Source organism: Schistocerca americana, chromosome X (genome assembly GCF_021461395.2).
Source record: "Schistocerca americana isolate TAMUIC-IGC-003095 chromosome X, iqSchAmer2.1, whole genome shotgun sequence".
Taxonomy (NCBI): Eukaryota; Metazoa; Arthropoda; class Insecta; order Orthoptera; family Acrididae; genus Schistocerca; species Schistocerca americana.
Genome location: NC_060130.1, coordinates 877,466,175 through 877,483,120, shown reverse-complemented (window position 1 = coordinate 877,483,120; position 16,946 = coordinate 877,466,175). Strand labels below are relative to the sequence as shown.

The following is a 16,946-nucleotide window of genomic DNA, read 5'->3' as shown; positions in this document are numbered from 1 at the left end:
ATGTTTAATTAGTTTGCTCTGTGGTATCTTTAGGCTTTTTATGTAGATAACATTAGTATTAAATGTAACAGTTTTCATCTGATAAGAACAATCGACATGTCGCCTTTGCAGTTCAAGACTGTGTGTTCTCCCATATCAAACAAAAGGATGGAAAATGTATTGAACTTCACGCTCTGAAAACATAAGCAGCCATATCTCTGTTCTTGCTAGGTGACAAGCTGTTGTAGGGTTACTAAAAGCTGTAAATAATTAGCTACGCTGGTGGCACCACGCAATTTGAATACAGGAGCTTCCGACGTGTTTACACGGTTCGTTGCCACATGCAGGGAAGGGCCAATCTCCTCTTCTGTGGCAGTAAAAGTCACAAAGTTACTTTCGCAAAAGGTTAAGTTCTATAATGTTATTTAGTGACAGTTTGTCACGATGTATACTCAGAGTTTCATTTCTGCGTCAACATCTGTCCTCTGAAAGCCATGTTCTGGAGTGTGGCGATGGGTACTTTGCGTAGCACTGTTACTTCTCCCTTTTCTTATTCCAGCCGTTTCGGCCGCGAATGGTTCGCGGGAAAAGTAATTATTGGTAAGCCTCCGAGTGATCTCTACTCGCCCCAATTTTACCTTCCTGGTCTTTTCACAAGATGTACAGGGGGTGTACAAAAATGTGGAATCACCACGAGAAATGAATGCACTGAACATAAACGCAGATGCTACCCAAACCGGCAGGTAGTGTTGTTGTATTTGACCACGAACGGCACCTGTCCAAAGTTCTGAATATTTAGTAAATGTGAGCCGTCGTTCTGACAGTCTTCTGTGTAGTTGTGAGTGCGTTACGCCTTAGATAAATGAATCCGAACGTTGACAAATTGCCGGTGCTGCTAAGCGGAGTGCTTCTGTAACAAAGGTAGCCAAAGTGTTTGGTGTTGCAAGAGGCACCATATCGAAGATTTATACCGCGTACAGGGAATGTGAAAAAATACTTTCCGCTAAGTCACAACGGAGACGAAGGTGTGTGTTGCGTGGCCGGGACAGATGGTCATTGATGAGGATTGTGACGAAAAATAAGAGGACGACAGCTGTAAAAGTCACTACAGAAATGAATGTCACACTCGCGAACTCTGTCACCACCATAACAACACGAAGGGCGGTCCATAAGCATGGAACTGCGGGGCAAGCTGGCATTCCAAAACGACACGGCACTGATGCAAATTCCCATGACAGGAAATCGTGGTGCCAAGTCCATAAAACCGGGAACGTGGGACAAAGAAAGAAAGTAAGTTGATTGGATGAGTCTTATTTCATACTGTTTCCAACTTCCGGCCGAGTTTACGTCCCAAGAGTGAAACAATGCTGGGGTTCGGTGCTAATTTGTGCAGCCATATCGTGCTCTTCCATACGACCCATGGTTACTCTGCAAGGTCTCATTACTGCCACGGATTATGTGCCCATTTTGGCTGATCAGATCCATCACATGGTACAATATTTGTTGCCCTACGGTGATGCTGTGTTCCAAGATGACAAGATATCTGTTCACACAACTCGCATCGTCCAGGACTGGTTTTGTGTGCACGAGGATGCATTGTTGCATCTGCTCCGGCTATTATAGTCACAATATCTCAATATTATTGAGCCTCTGTGGTCTCCTTTGGAGAGAAGGGTGCGCCATCGCTATCCGTGGTTGTTATCCACCTCCATAACTTTTACCTGAAGTTGTCATTAGTTAACAGGAAGAACAGAATAAGATCCCCTTGAAAACTGAACAGGGACTGTATTTATCGATTCCGCGACTGGAAACTGTTTTGAATGCCAACGGGCTCCCTACATCGTATTAGTCATGGTAATGTGTTGTGTTTTTATTATTTCCACATTTTTGTCCACCCTGGACGTAGGAGAAAGCAATATATTGGTAGATTTTTATACGAACGCACGATCTCGGAAGTTTAAATGGAGTTGGCTGGTCATCTCCGTGACGCTTTCGCTCTTGCTAAACGCGCTACTTTTCTCTGGATTTTCTCTACTTCCTCTGTGGATCCTATCTGGTGCGGCTCCCCCACTGATGGGCAATATTCAAGTGTTGGTCGAACGAGGGTTTTGTAAGCTACTTCCTTTGTGGGTGGACCGCATTTCCCGAGGATTCTTACAATGAATCTCATCAAACGAGGTAGTGCAGTGGTTAGCACACTCGACTCGCATGCGAGAGGACGACGGTTCAAACCCGCGTTCAGCCATCCTGAGATAGGTTCTCCGTGATTTCCCTAAATCAATTCAGGCAAATGCCGGGATGGTTCCTTTGAAAGGGCACGGCTGATTTCCTTCCCCATCCTTTCCTAATCCGATGGGACCCATGAACTCGCTGTTTGGTCCCCTTCCGCAAATCAACCCACCAACCAATGAATCTCAGTTTGGCATCTGCTTACCTTTGATTAGTTTTATATGGATGCTTCAGTTTAAATCGCTCCGTACGCATACTCCCGCATATTTTATGGGTATGACTGCTTCCTTTGATACTTCTTCAATCGTGTAATCACGTAATAATGGGTATTCTGCTTATTTATGGGGAATACGTTACATTTGTTTATATTGAGGATCAATTGCACCACGCATCAATCTTCAGTAGGTCTTCCTGCATTTCGCTACAATTTTCTAGAAATTCTCTAGGTTGCAAGAGGTCCATGACAGGAATTTATTGCTAGCGCATTCGAGTAGATGTAATTTCGATGGATTACTCACGCGCTGCCTGCGATATGTAAGCTATAAGAGAATCTCAGACCAGAGAGCAGTGTTGGCTGCAGTAAGAGCAGTGTCAGTTGCAGTAGGAGTAAGTAGTAGCAAGCAGTCTGGTGTATGGAGTTGGCTGGGCCGGTCGTGGGGAGCGATGGCGGTGCCTGAGCGATGTAGTATAAGGTAAAAACAGCCGTCCGCATATGTAGTTTGTTAAACTAAATTTGTGCTGTTGTTATATCAAGTCCCATGTAAATATTTCAAAAAATATTTTAATAATAATCCTTTTTTATATAATTAACTTTTTGACAATCATTCATCTGAATTTAAAGAATTTGCTAATTTCTCCTATCCATAATCATCCCAATTGTCGTAAAGAAAAATCAGTTGTTTCTTTCTATACATGACAAGTCTAGTGGCCAGTATTGCACTGGGCTGTGCCAGAAAAATTTCTTATAGGAGCAGATATATACGCGTTATCCGGCGGCTTCACTGAGGTAAGAATTTTCAATTTATTCAGAATGAACTTTCAGGGCCATGACGCAGCACTGCTGACGTCCAAATTTACCAGTTTAGATTCGCAGTCAGTCGATAATAATAATAATAATGTCGTGTGACGAGGGCCTCCCGATGGGTAGACCGCTCGCCTGGTGCAAGTCTTTCCATTTGACGCCACTGCGGCGACTTGCGCGTCGAAGGGGATGAAATGATGATGATTAGAACAACACAACACCCAGTCCCTGAGCGGAGAAAATCTCCGACCCCGCCGGGAATCGAACCCAGGCCATTAGGATTGACAGTCCGTCGCGCTGACCACTCAGCTACCGGGGGCGGACAGTTAATTATTGAAAGGTTATATATGAGCCACAATTTTTTTTATTGGGAAGTTAGTCACGTTATTATTGCGAGGTTACGGAATAATAAACTGTTGCGAGGTTACACTGAATGTGAATGTTATACATATAACAATTTTTACTGTTGGGAGGTTACAAGGTCATTTATATATACTGTGAAAAGTAATGATCCTGTAACACGCCAAGCTACTTTTACATCTGAAGATTGCTCTCCATTGAGAATGACGATGTTTGCTTGTTTCTTTATTTGCGACATGTATAAACGGAAACGGAGGTGTTTCAAATAGTGTTTGCGTGATTGTATTGTGACAGTGCCTTGGTGTGTCCGCAGGGGCGTAGCTGCGGTGCTGTTGGTGCTGATGGCGGCGGGCACCGTGTACGACCTGGTGCTGCGCTGGCGCCGCCCGCCGGCTGACAAGGCGGCCGCATCCGCCCCCGCACCTGCCGGTAACTAAACTCGCACTTCTCACCTGAGGCTTTCCTTTCCCAGTGACACAACAAACTCAAACATGTAAATAGTGCAAACCACACAGATCTTTCCTGTCGTCATATAGCGTGTCCTTTTTTCTGCGTAGTTCCTCACCAGTTAAATAATCGGTTGGTTGTTTTGTCGAAATCAGACATTACGGAAAACGTGTCTGTAATGGGAACTATAAGGATTATAAGTTGAATATAGCAATCATCCACAAGTATGATACAAGCAGTTTATTTACATTTGCCCATTACCCGTTCTGGATTTTTATTACTCTAATGTCAGCTTGGTCTTACAAGCTTTCATGCTTTGGCCTCGCTTTGTAGTCATTAATTCTTTGGTGCCTTAAGAAAAACAGGACATTTTCGCTTAAAATACGGTAAACATATAGGAAACATTTGCAATTTAAGAAAACATACGGAAAATAGTGTTACAGTCGACACAATTTTTAATAATTTTTAAAGTTGATATAATGTGAAAATTCACATGGTGAATGTTCCCGAGCTATGCCTTCATCGAATATTTCTCTTTTACTTTTTTTTAATATCACTGTTTTATGCGTGTACGATGTATTTGTCATGCGTGTACTATTTATTTGTCATTAATAACTTTAATTCCTGAGATAGTCAGGGCACGGGGACAAGCGACCTTAATATTTAGAAAAAGTTTTAAAAGAAATTCACAAAATCTCTGTAACAGTACTAGTTTCGGCTGTTCATATGACCATCTTCAGATCGATTATAAAATCAAGCGTAGTGACAGCTGGTAAAATGAAGCTAGGATACAATGCCTGCATATCACAGTGCATTCTCATTCAAGTCTATCTCAATAAAATAAGATAAAGCAGTAAGCATTCAAGTCCATCCGTCATGCGTGTACTATTTATTTGTCATTAATAACTTTAATTCCTGAGATAGTCAGGGCACGTGGACAAGCGACCTTAATATTTAGAAAAAGTTTTAAAAGAAATTCACAAAATCTCTGTAACAGTACTAGTTTCGGCTGTTCATATGACCATCTTCAGATCGATTATAAAATCAAGCGTAGTGACAGCTGGTAAAATGAAGCTAGGATACAATTCCTGCACATCACAGTGCATTCTCATTCAACCCTATCTCAATAAAATAAGATAAAGCAGTAAGCATTCAAGTCCATCCGTAAAACGTCAATCGTTAGTACACAACATTTTGCACACAACATCGTTACACAAGTATCTTGTCAACTATAAAAATACTAGGTAGAGGTATGCAAGTAGTTCTAGTAATAAGTGACCCATTCTGAGTATTAGTTTGCCTAAGATTTTGAATGTGTCAGTTACTACTAGGCCTACCTGCATTTTCATGATTGACAATTTACTTAATCGACGACGTATGCAAAATGTTACAAAGGATGGTCTTGAATACTTAACTGCTTTATATCAGTGGTATAGCCAAAATTTTATTCAGATAGACTCTTCTATGAGAATGCACTAAGATGTGCAGACGTTGTCCCAGCCTCGTTTTACCAACTGACACTATGCTTGATTTTACAATTTAACTGAAGATAGTTGTATGAGCAACCGAAACTAGTCATCATGTACTGTAGTTTTGTTTGCGATCTCGAGTGTTAAAAGATTTTGTGAAAAAAATTTCTTGGAAATCAGCAATAATTGTCTTAAGTATCATTCCGAGAATAGGATATGCTGAGCCTTGAAATTTATGATTTATTTCCATTGATCATCAATGTACATTCTGCAAGCAGTTGTCACACTGTCTACACGCTACACCTTCTATTAGCTTAGACACGACTGGTAACAATTTTTGTGAACACATTTACTGTATTTGGTAATTTCAGATGGACTACCAAGGTGAAATTACATTCTATAAAAATAAAAAATAAAAGCACACACACATCGACATCGTTAATGAAGCTGTCTGTACTCCATGGTTAGATTTTTGAATATTTGTCTTTGCCTTTCAGGAAAATGTTCAATGCTGCTTCTCGCATTTTCTGCGCGCATAAACGGCCAAAAAATCTTGAAATGTGAAGGATCAGACGAAGCTCTGGGATGTGTCCATGGGATGCGTTTCCTAAGCTTGGCTTGGGTCATCATGGTACATACTTACCTGCAGGTTTTCTCTATTGCAGGTTAGTAAACAGTTATTTGTCAATTTTTCAATATATGAGATGAATTCAAAGCGCCAAGTGGAAGTTGTTGCAGAGATTAATGCTCTGATTGTGAATTCAAGTACAAACGACTTGACTTCAGTTTACTGGAAAACAACAGTATATTTAACTCTTTCGTCTACTGAATGTTAAACACTGGCTCTTCATATTTCAGAAAACAAGACGCTACGGAGTGTCACTGAGAGAAGCATCATGTACCAAACTATCAGCAACGCTACATTTTCCGTGGATACGTTTTTCTTCATCAGGTAAGGACATTGTAAACTAAAAATTCTGTTTCGAAAGTCGTGCCAAAACTAGACAAAAATTTAAACCATATTTGTAACAGTGTACTATATTTACTCACGTCAATGAAGAAATTGTAATTATTATTTTAATGGAACAACGAAGAAAAACAGGTTGTTGTAGTCTGCAGTTCGATAAGTTATTTTATGTCGCTGTCCACGCTGGTCTATCCTGTATAAGTTTATTCATCTCATTCTACAACTGTTACCCGCCACACTTCCGTCGGCTTCCTGTTGAACTATTCTTTGATGTCTGAGGATGAGTTCTGTTGACCTATCCCTTCTTGTAGTCACGTTGTGCCAGTAAAGCTCTTTCGTTCCCGACACGATTCACTACTTATTAAATGATTTCTCGATCTACCCATCAAAATGGTTCAAATGGCGCTGAGCACTATGGGACTTAACTGCTGAGGTCATCAGTCCCCTAGAACTTAGAACTACTTAAACGTAACTAACCTAAGGACATCACACACATCCATGCCCGAGGCAGGATTCGAACCTGCGACCGTAGCGGTCGCGCGGTTCCAGACTGTAGCACCTAGAACCGCTCGGCCACTCCGGCCGGCTCTACCCATCAAATCTTCAACATTCTTCAGTAGCAGATTTACCAGGACCCCCTATTTTCTTCCTGTATGCAATGTTTATCTTCCACGTTTCACTTCCACATGAAGCTACACTCCAGGCGAACAATTTAAGAAAAGGCTTCTTGACATTTGAATTTATATCCTGTATCATCATAATTTTCTATTTCAGATTTTATCGTCTCATTCGTAAGTTAACTCCCCAACCTCACGTGACTTAATCAGACTACATTCTTGTGGTTTACTTATGTTCATCATATAGCTTGTTTCAAGACGTTATCCATTCTATTCAATTCATGTTTTACCTCCTTTGCCGTCTCTGACGGAATTGCAATGCAATCGGCAAACTTTAAAGTTTTTCTTCTTCCCCCTGAACTTCGACGCTTTTCCAAAATTCCTCTTTACGTGTCTTTATTGCTTGCTCTAACAAAGATTGAAAAATCTGAGGGATAGGCTACAACCATTTCTCATTCCTCAACTGCTGTCTCCATTTCCTGTACTCGACTCTTAGAACTGCTCTCTGGCTTCTGTACAAACCCTAGATAAAGATTTGGTCCCAATATTTTATCCCTGATAACTTCAGAATTTCGTTCAAGATAATTCGGATGATCAATATTGCCTCACGTGTTCCTAGATCTCTCTAGAAACCAAATGTAACGATATAACCATTCCAAAGTTAGCGACGGTATAGCTGGGATATACGTTCGTACATATCATCGTTGAAATTATGATGCAGACAGCACTTGTACATTCCTGGCTTTGCTTTTCCATACTTTTCCCAATTATAAATGGACTAACACGGTAATCACTGCACTCTCTTCAACATAACCGCGCCAAATACTTATTTCGAAGACGGTGTAAGTAGTAGTAGTAGTGACACTGCATGTTAACAGAAAGAATTTTGCTGTTGTATCAGTCTGAAGTCTGGTTTCATTGACCTCTCCACGCTACTCCATCTTGTTGGTGTATTTTCATACATGAAAGAAATTTAAAATAACAGTTTATCTGATAAAACGCGCACAGAAACTACCTATGCATCACAGTTACTATAATGACATGCATTTGACGGTCAACCGTCTCTCGTTGTCTGCTGCGCTTCGGAGCTGCGTCCCTGACGCTTGTGATAGGTCTAACGTAATTCAGCTGAGCCAGCCGCGTACCTGAGCTGACCCCTCAAGGCCTCCGGACTTCCTCTTTTTATTGGAGACTTTCTCCCAGGTAATTGCTTGGCCCGCTGCTATCGAATTTCACGTGCCTGCCCTCTTTAGGGGCTTCTCACTTCCTGAAGGCAAGGTCCCCCTCCCTTTCAGCGGAGTACACACACGATCTGTATCCCGACAGTTTCACCATTCTCTTGTGACGGTATTACTACAGCTATTGCCGCAACTCGGTCTCGTGACGCCACAGCTCTTCCTCGTTTTTATTAGTTTCTGTTTAACCGAGGGACGTGGCGCAGTGGTTGCGTGGCACCACGGTCCGGTGGAAGTCTCTCAATTGGACGCCACTTCGGCGACTTGGGTGTCCTTAAAACCAACGGCACCCGGTTTTTCCCGGACGGTCACCCATCCAAGTATTAGCCGAGCCCAACGTTGCTTAACTTCGGTGATTGGGAGTGAACCGGTGTTACCAACATGGCAAGGCCGGTGACGGTGCAGTGGTTAAGATCCGTCCGTAATTACCCCGTCGTCGCCGAGACGCTAAAACCTAATTATCCTTCATTCCAATTTCTGTTTCATTCGACTCCTTTCTAACACTCACAGATAAGGATGCTCATCGTATTCCTCTCCTCCGTTCTTCGGGAGATTCTTATTGCATTGTCGTCACTGGTTATAATGCGTGGCTCAAGGCAATGCATTTTTTTCTATTTTCAGGTGATGGAAGTGTCACTCTGAAAGACGGGTGATATGTCGCAAATGATTTAGCTAACAGGGTAGTGGAAAATGTTAGTTCGCGACTTACAGAAAACAGATTGACGATTAACTGCGGAAAACACAGTGCATTCACTTTCTGACTTGAAACTCTTATTGTTGAGACTATCGTAGCCACTTGTTGACGATTTCCTTGTTGGCTTCTGCCTCACGACGTTTTTTGAACACAACGCCAACCACACGTTTCAGTGAAAAAGCAGGGAATCGTTAAATAAACGTCGCCCGAAGATTCCGAGACAGAAACCTACAGGCAATATGAAATTTTATTGACACCAGGTAATCAAATAACTAGTAAGGTCAAACATTTTAAACTATTCGTTCTGGAGATAGAGGGAAACATTCTTGCACGTATCATATTCAGGTTCTTGTGCAGATTCTATGTGCTGCTATCTTTACTCTGACACTGAAACGAATATAATGGTGTGCTCCGCATACTTCGGTTCTGTTATATCGTATGGCTTAATTCTATGCATTCACAATGAATATTATTATCCCAGAAAAAGAAGTACGAACGATGTGCAATGTGAATTCGTGTTGTTAATGCAGGGCGTTGTTCAAACGTCTTGGAATTTTAACTTTGCTACCCCTGAACATATCCTTCCTCGTAGTTAATAGCACTCGCTAAAAATGAAGTGACAACTTCAGTCAGTGAACACAGAAAATATAGACTTGGATAACATTTCTTTAACCACTGTACAGAAAGATGTGCACTATTCATTATCAACAGGATCCTACCATTCTACGAAAACTGAAAGATTAGAAGTGATAACCCCAGACTTTGAAATGCAAGTTGGAAAGTTTCCTTGTGGCGCACCCCGTTTGTTATGTACAGGTTCCCATGCGCTGTAATGTGTTATTTATTGCATTCACGTCGGGCCTTTTGGTACATGAGTAAAGTCTATGCCTGGAAACCGCGACGTCGCGCGCTCGAATCCGGAGCAAACCACGGAAATTCTTCAGTCCTCCTTCAACATAATTTCACCTCTCAGTGATGTGAAGATTGACCAGGAGCGACAAGTGGTTCGGATTCCACGTTAATCGGCAGGTCCTGTTCCCCGGGAAACCGAGCGGGTTGGTGCAGTGGTTAGCACACTGGACTCGCATTCGGGAGGACTAGGTTCAAATCCGCGTCCCGCTATCCAGACGGAGGTTTTCTATGATTTTCCTAAATCGCTCCAGGTAAATGCAGGTGTGGTTCCTTTGAAACGGCACGGCACGTTTCCTTCCTCATCCTTGAATCGGTCCGAGCTTGTGCTACTTCTCTACTGACCGATACGTTAGACCCGACTCTTCCGTGTTTCGTTTCCCCGGTAAGATTACTGGTGAAGTTTCGGAACTCGCAATTCGTTGAAGTGGCATCCAATTGAAATACTTGCATCAGACTGTTGAGCTACAAGAAATTATTATTATTATATGCATTATTGTAAATATTTTTGTGTTTTCGTTCATTTTTTTTATATTGTTCTTTCATAGATTTAAAAGTTTCTTAACTGTAATCTGTGAATTATGTACTGATTCGTTACGTGATCAATTAGATTCGAGTCGCATGGGTCACATGGTCTTACGGAACCTGCTGAGTAAGTTAAATGATGTGTTACGAATATTCTTAGTGGATTTTCATGGGCCTACGAGGCAGGAGACTATTCTTCAGTCTTACACTACTGGCCATTAAAATTGCTAAACCACGAACATGACGTGCTACACACGCGAAATTTAACCGACAGGATGAAGATGCTATGATATGCAAATGATTAGCTTTTCAGAGCATTCACACAAGGTTGGCGCCGGTGGAGACACCTACAACGTACTGACATGAGTAAAATTTCCAACCGATTTCTCATACACAAAAAACAGTTGACCGCCGTTGCCTGGTGAAACGTTGTTGTGATGCCTCGTGTAAGGAGGAGAAATGCGTACCATCACATTTCCGACTTTGATAAAGGTCGGATTGCAGCCTATCACGATTGCGGTTTATCGTATCGCGACATTGCTGCTCGCGTTGGTCGAGATCCAATGACTGTTAGCAGAATCTGGAATCGGTGGGTTCAGGAGGGTAATACGGAACGCCGTGCTGGATCCCAACGGCCTCGTATCACTAGCAATCGAGATGACAGGCATCTTATCCGCATGGCTGTAACGGATCGTGCAGCCACGTCTCGATCCCTGAATCAACAGATAAGGACGTTTGCAAGACAACAACCATCTGCACGAACAGTTCGACGACGTTTGCGGCAGCATGGACTATCAGCTCGGAGACCATGGCTGCGGTTACCCTTGACGCTGCACCACAGACAGGAGCGCCTGCGATGGTGTACTCAACGACGAACCTGGGTGCACGAAAGGCAAAACGTCATTTTTTCGGATGAATCCAGGTTCGGTTTACAGCATAATGATGGTCGCATCCGTGTTTGGCGTCATCGCGGTGAACGCACATTGGAAGCGTGTATTCGTCATCGCCATACTGGCGTATCACCCGGCGTGATGGTATGGTGTGCCATTGGTTACACGTCTCGGTCACCTCTTGTTCATATTGACGGCACTTTGAACAGTGGACGATACATTTCAGATGTGTTACAACCCGTGACTCTACCCTTCATTCGAGTCCTGCGAAACCCTACATTTCAGCAGGATAATGCACGACCGCATGTTGCAGGTCCTGTACGGGCATTTCTGTATACAGAAAATGTTCAAATGCTGCCCTGGCCAGCACATTCTCCAGATCTCTTACCAATTGAAAACGTCTGGTCAATGGTGGCCGAGCAACTGGCTCGTCACAATACGCCAGTCACTACTCTTGATGAACTGTGGTATCTTGTTGATGCTGCATGGGCAGCTGTACCTGTAAACGCCATCCAAGCTCTGTTTGACTAAATGCCCAGGCGCATCAAGGCCGTTATTACGGCCAGAGGTGGTTGTTCTGGGTACTGATTTCTCAGGATCTATGCACCCAAATTGAGTGAAAATGTAATCACATGTCAGTTCTAGTATAATATATTTGTCCAATGATTACCCGTTTATCATCTGCATTTCTTCTTGGTGTAGCAATTTTAATGGCCAGTAGTGTAAATCCACGTTGAAAGAAAACTCCAGGTGTTATGCATGTAAAATGAAATTTCTTTTCGGACAATGCAAGTTGAGATTCTTCATCATTTCTGTGGCCCTGCCACCAGTCAACTGCTGTGAGTAACACTGTCTAGAAGACAGGGCTTGCCACAGCCTAGTGAGATTTTTATCGTTGTATAAACGTGACACGACGGTGTTAGGCACCCGCTAACTCAGTCCTGAATAACTCTGTCCAGTAAGCAGAGATAACATCCACAACCTCCAGAACTGGAAAACAAAAATCTCGGAATCTTGTGTTTGGAACACACTGCTGGTCACTGAAATTTCAGCATCAAGGAGATGGCATGCAACACCAAGTGTAATCATATTTGAATATGCAAGTAGTTAGCATTTTAGCGCAGTCGCAACAAATAGGAAGGAGTAGCGCCATCTACAGTCTGCACATAAAAAAAAAATATTATGCTACAGTTTTCTCACTCAGAAATCACATTCAACTGCGATTTTTTGTGAGAAGATCGTGTTATGTCTCATGTAAGACGAAGGACTGTCTAGCAGTCCGTGTCGGAATTCAACAGCGGCAGGATCGTGGTCTATGGAGATTGCCGTTTACCGTTCCGTGACACTGCTGCTAGCGTTAGTCAGGATCCCACGACAGTCATGTGAACATAGAAACAATAGATTCGCGAGGGCCATATTCGATGTAACGCAGGATCTCAGCGAGCCTGTGGGACTAGCGCCCGAGAGGACAAACACATTGTTCGCTCGGCCGTGCAGGATTGTACAGCCATGTCAAGTGCTTTGAGTCAAAAAATGGGCTTGTTCGCAGCATGACAAGTACCCACAATGATTGTGCGACGATGTACGGAGCACCAAAGACTGTCAACGCAGGTACCATTGTTGCTGCTTCCATTGACGTGACAGCAGAGAAAGGGGAGCTGACAGTGGTACGCCCAACGACAACTCTGAACACATGAGAGGCACCACGTCCTGTTCTCAGACAATTACGGCTCTGTGTGCTGTACCACAACGGGCGTAGCTGTGTTCCTAGATCCCCAGGAGAACTAACGTTGTCAGATTTCATTTGTCATCGCCATACGTGCGCACCACCTGGAGTGACAGTACAGGTGTCATTAGATAATCAGCATGGTCACTTCTGGTTCGCAAAGCCAGCAGTTTGGACAGCAGGCACTACATTTTTGCGTGTTAATGTTGGTGACTGTGTTCTATAACGTCAAACTTCTTGTTGGCCGCGCTGTTCTTGCTCATCTCGGTACAAAGTATTTCCGACCGTTTCCCTGGCCAACACGTTCTCCTGATCTCTAACCCACTGAAAACATCTGGTCATGGGCTACCGAGAAACTGGCATGCCAGTCATTACTCTGGCAAAGATTTGAAGAGTCACTGAATGACGTACCCGTATCTGTCATCTAACCTCTGTTCGACACGTTCCACAACAGGACTAAGGCCGTCGTTCCTGACAGAGGTGACAGGTCTGTGTAATATATTTTTCACTTTGTGTATACCCAAACTACCTAAGAATTTAATCATATATTCTTCTCAGTAACTGACCTTTCGTTACTTGCTATTCTTCATGGTTCTGGAATTTTAAATTTTGGCAGATGGGTGACACTGCAGCGAGAAGTGTGCAGAACAGCCAAAAACCGAACTCAAGCTGATTATTGGGCCAGCGTGTGTTGAAATTCGAAGAGATTACCATGATATCTCTTGCTTTGAGAGATGGTGAATTATCGCATGGAGACGTTTCATTGAGTGTCTAATCACGACAAGACTAATCAGTAAAATAACAGATAGAACATAATGGGCTTTAATGTGAATCTTATGTTAATACACTCCTGGAAGTGGAAAAAAGAACACATTGACACCGATGTGTCAGACCCACCATACTTGCTCCGGACACTGCGAGAGGGCTGTACAAGCAATGATCACACGCACGGCACAGCGGACACACCAGGAACCGCGGTGTTGGCCGTCGAATGGCGCTAGCTGCGCAGCATTTGTGCACCGCCGCCGTCAGTGTCAGCCAGTTTGCCGTGGCATACGGAGCTCCATCGCAGTCTTTAACACTGGTAGCATGCCGCGACAGCGTGGACGTGAACCGTATGTGCAGTTGACGGACTTTGAGCGAGGGCGTATAGTGGGCATGCGGGAGGCCGGGGGGACGTACCGCCGAATTGCTCAACACGTGGGGCGTGAGGTCTCCACAGTACATCGATGTTGTCGCCAGTGGTCGGCGGAAGGTGCACGTGCCCGTCGACCTGGGACCGGACCGCAGCGACGCACGGATGCACGCCAAGACCGTAGGATCCAACGCAGTGCCGTAGGGGACCGCACCGCCACTTCCCAGAAAATTAGGGACACTGTTGCTCCCGGGGTTTCGGCGAGGGCCATTCGCAACCGTCTCCAAGAAGCTGGGCTACGGTCCCGCACACCGTTAGGCCGTCTTCCGCTCACGCCCCAACATCGTGCAGCCCGCCTCCAGTGGTGTCGCGACAGGCGTGAATGGAGGGACGAATGGAGACGTATCGTCTTCAGCGATGAGAGTCGCTTCTGCCTTGGTGCCAATGATGGTCGTATGCGTGTTTGGCGCCGTGCAGGTGAGCGCCACAATCAGGACTGCATACGACCGAGGCACACAGGGCCAACACCCGGCATCATGGTGTGGGGAGCGATCTCCTGCACTGGCCGTACACCACTGGTGATCGTCGAGGGGACACTGAATAGTGCACGGTACATCCAAACCGTCATCGAACCCATCGTTCTACCATTCCTAGACCGGCAAGGGAACTTGCTGTTCCAACAGGACAATGCACGTCCGCATGTATCCCGTGCCACCCAACGTGCTCTAGAAGGTGTAAGCCAACTACCCTGGCCAGCAAGATCTCCGGATCTGTCCCCCATTGAGCATGTTTGGGACTGGATGAAGCGTCGTCTCACGCGGTCTGCTCGTCCAGCACGAACGCTGGTCCAACTGAGGCGCCAGGTGGAAATGGCATGGCAAGCCGTTCCACAGGACTACATCCAGCATCTCTACGATCGTCTCCATGGGAGAATAGCAGCCTGCATTGCTGCGAAAGGTGGATATACACTGTACTAGTGCCGACATTGTGCATGCTCTGTTGCCTGTGTCTATGTGCCTGTGGTTCTGTCAGTGTGATCATGTGATGTATCTGACCCCAGGAATGTGTCAATAAAGTTTCCCCTTCCTGGGACAATGAATTCACGGTGTTCTTATTTCAATTTCCAGGAGTGTATATGGAGGATTTACATGCTCGTACGTACGTCCTTCCCACTTAACCAGAGAAGTTTTGATACTGGACTTATTTGAAAGCTGCACTGATTGTAGTCTTGCTTGGTTGCCTTGAACTGCTGCTGTCTCCTCAACAAAGCCACGAACTTTTCCGTTCCCCACCTCTTCAGAAATGAGCTACTGGTCTATCTCCAACGACTCCATAAAAACGTGTTCAGCGCGCGCCTTAAACATGATCAGTGTCTCTCCATCACTATTCATATTTCCATCAGGAAAAGAAAGAACATTCCATCAGCACACGGTGAGTTTGAGGCTGTTCACACGTAAAAACCACTCACTAGGCAATCCATTTTCAAAGATTCCTATCACTTACTAATCACGTCATTAAATCTGGGTTAAACCTCAGTTACGACTGCAACTGCGGGTGCACTTTATATCGGAATAAATGCAATGAAAAATGTTTGTAGAAACAGTCATTTAACTCCAGTTGCAACAACAAAAATGTAATGGTTTCTTTTCTTTTTCAGTGGTCTGCTGGTAACTTTCTTATTCCTCAGGTCAGCCGCTTCCAAAGACAATGAAACCAAGACAAGGGCTCCAGCCACTATAAAATCAGGAGTGCTGCAATTTATCAAGCTCGTATTCTATCGTTTCATTAGGTAAGGGAGAGCTACGCCAATAATAGGTTAAAAAATTTCCACTGTTTTCCACTGCTTTTACTTTGTCTTGAAACAGACTTCTCTGAATTTTAATAACCGTGCACGCACAATAGCACACGTTTCAAAAGCAAATAGCAACCTGATAACCTAATCACCATTCAAAAGCGAAAGAGCCTTTACACGTGCTGAATAAAGATCGTGGGAGTCAAAAAACGGAAACCAAAACAGTATTTGTAGAATCGACATTGAAGTGTTTACATGATCAACGAGAAATCATATTGACAAAAAGGTTCATTGTGTACTTTAGAGTCCGACATGCTATTTTACGTGGCAACAAGGGCACAGAGAGGAACACGTGCAGATTTCTTTTCCAGGCGACGGAAGTTGGTTCCTCCTCTCAGTCCTCAGAATTCTTTATGAAAAATCTACTTAAATTCTGATGCTACTTCCACTGTCATTGACTTAAAACGATTTATTTCTACCTTGAGGCACAATATTCTAGTCCCACTTCCTTCTGTTAATGTATTTCAATGATTTTTTGATTTTGATTCGTACTAGACATTTCAATTAATACACTTTTTCTTTATTGTGGCAGGTTAACTCCGGTGTACCTTTATGTGTTAGGCTTGGTAGAACTGAGTATGAAGTGGCTGAATAACAAATCAGTATTTGAGCCCAACGTGTTCGACCACATAAATTGTGAAAACTTCTGGTGGCGCAACGCTCTTTATATAAACAGCTTATTCCCCAGGAAAGAAATGGTAAGTACTACCCGTGTAACTTTCCTTAATGTATCTCAGCTGCACCTTTTTTTTTCTCCATTATGGCCAACGAGGGACAATGTCCAAATTTCAAATCCAACTTATTTGCTATTTTTTAAATCTAATATCCTTACGTCTTTTCACCGCGTTTCGTTTTCCTTTCCTCAGACCACCTGGTGCCTGTCTTCTTCGC

General features: G+C 43.7%; 1 protein-coding gene and 1 pseudogene across 1 annotated transcript in view; one reads left to right on the top strand and one right to left on the bottom strand.

Annotated features, from left to right (window-relative positions):
• Positions 1–16,946, top strand: part of LOC124556365 (nose resistant to fluoxetine protein 6-like) — a 168,299-nt gene that overhangs the window by 94,796 nt on the left and 56,557 nt on the right. The window contains exons 5-9 of the mRNA XM_047130330.1: positions 3,903–4,018; positions 6,003–6,170; positions 6,364–6,457; positions 15,861–15,992; positions 16,588–16,753. Of these exons, the coding sequence (XP_046986286.1) occupies positions 3,903–4,018; positions 6,003–6,170; positions 6,364–6,457; positions 15,861–15,992; positions 16,588–16,753 (676 nt within the window). The remainder of the gene's footprint in view (positions 1–3,902; positions 4,019–6,002; positions 6,171–6,363; positions 6,458–15,860; positions 15,993–16,587; positions 16,754–16,946) is intronic.
• Positions 8,603–8,722, bottom strand: LOC124557346 (annotated as a pseudogene).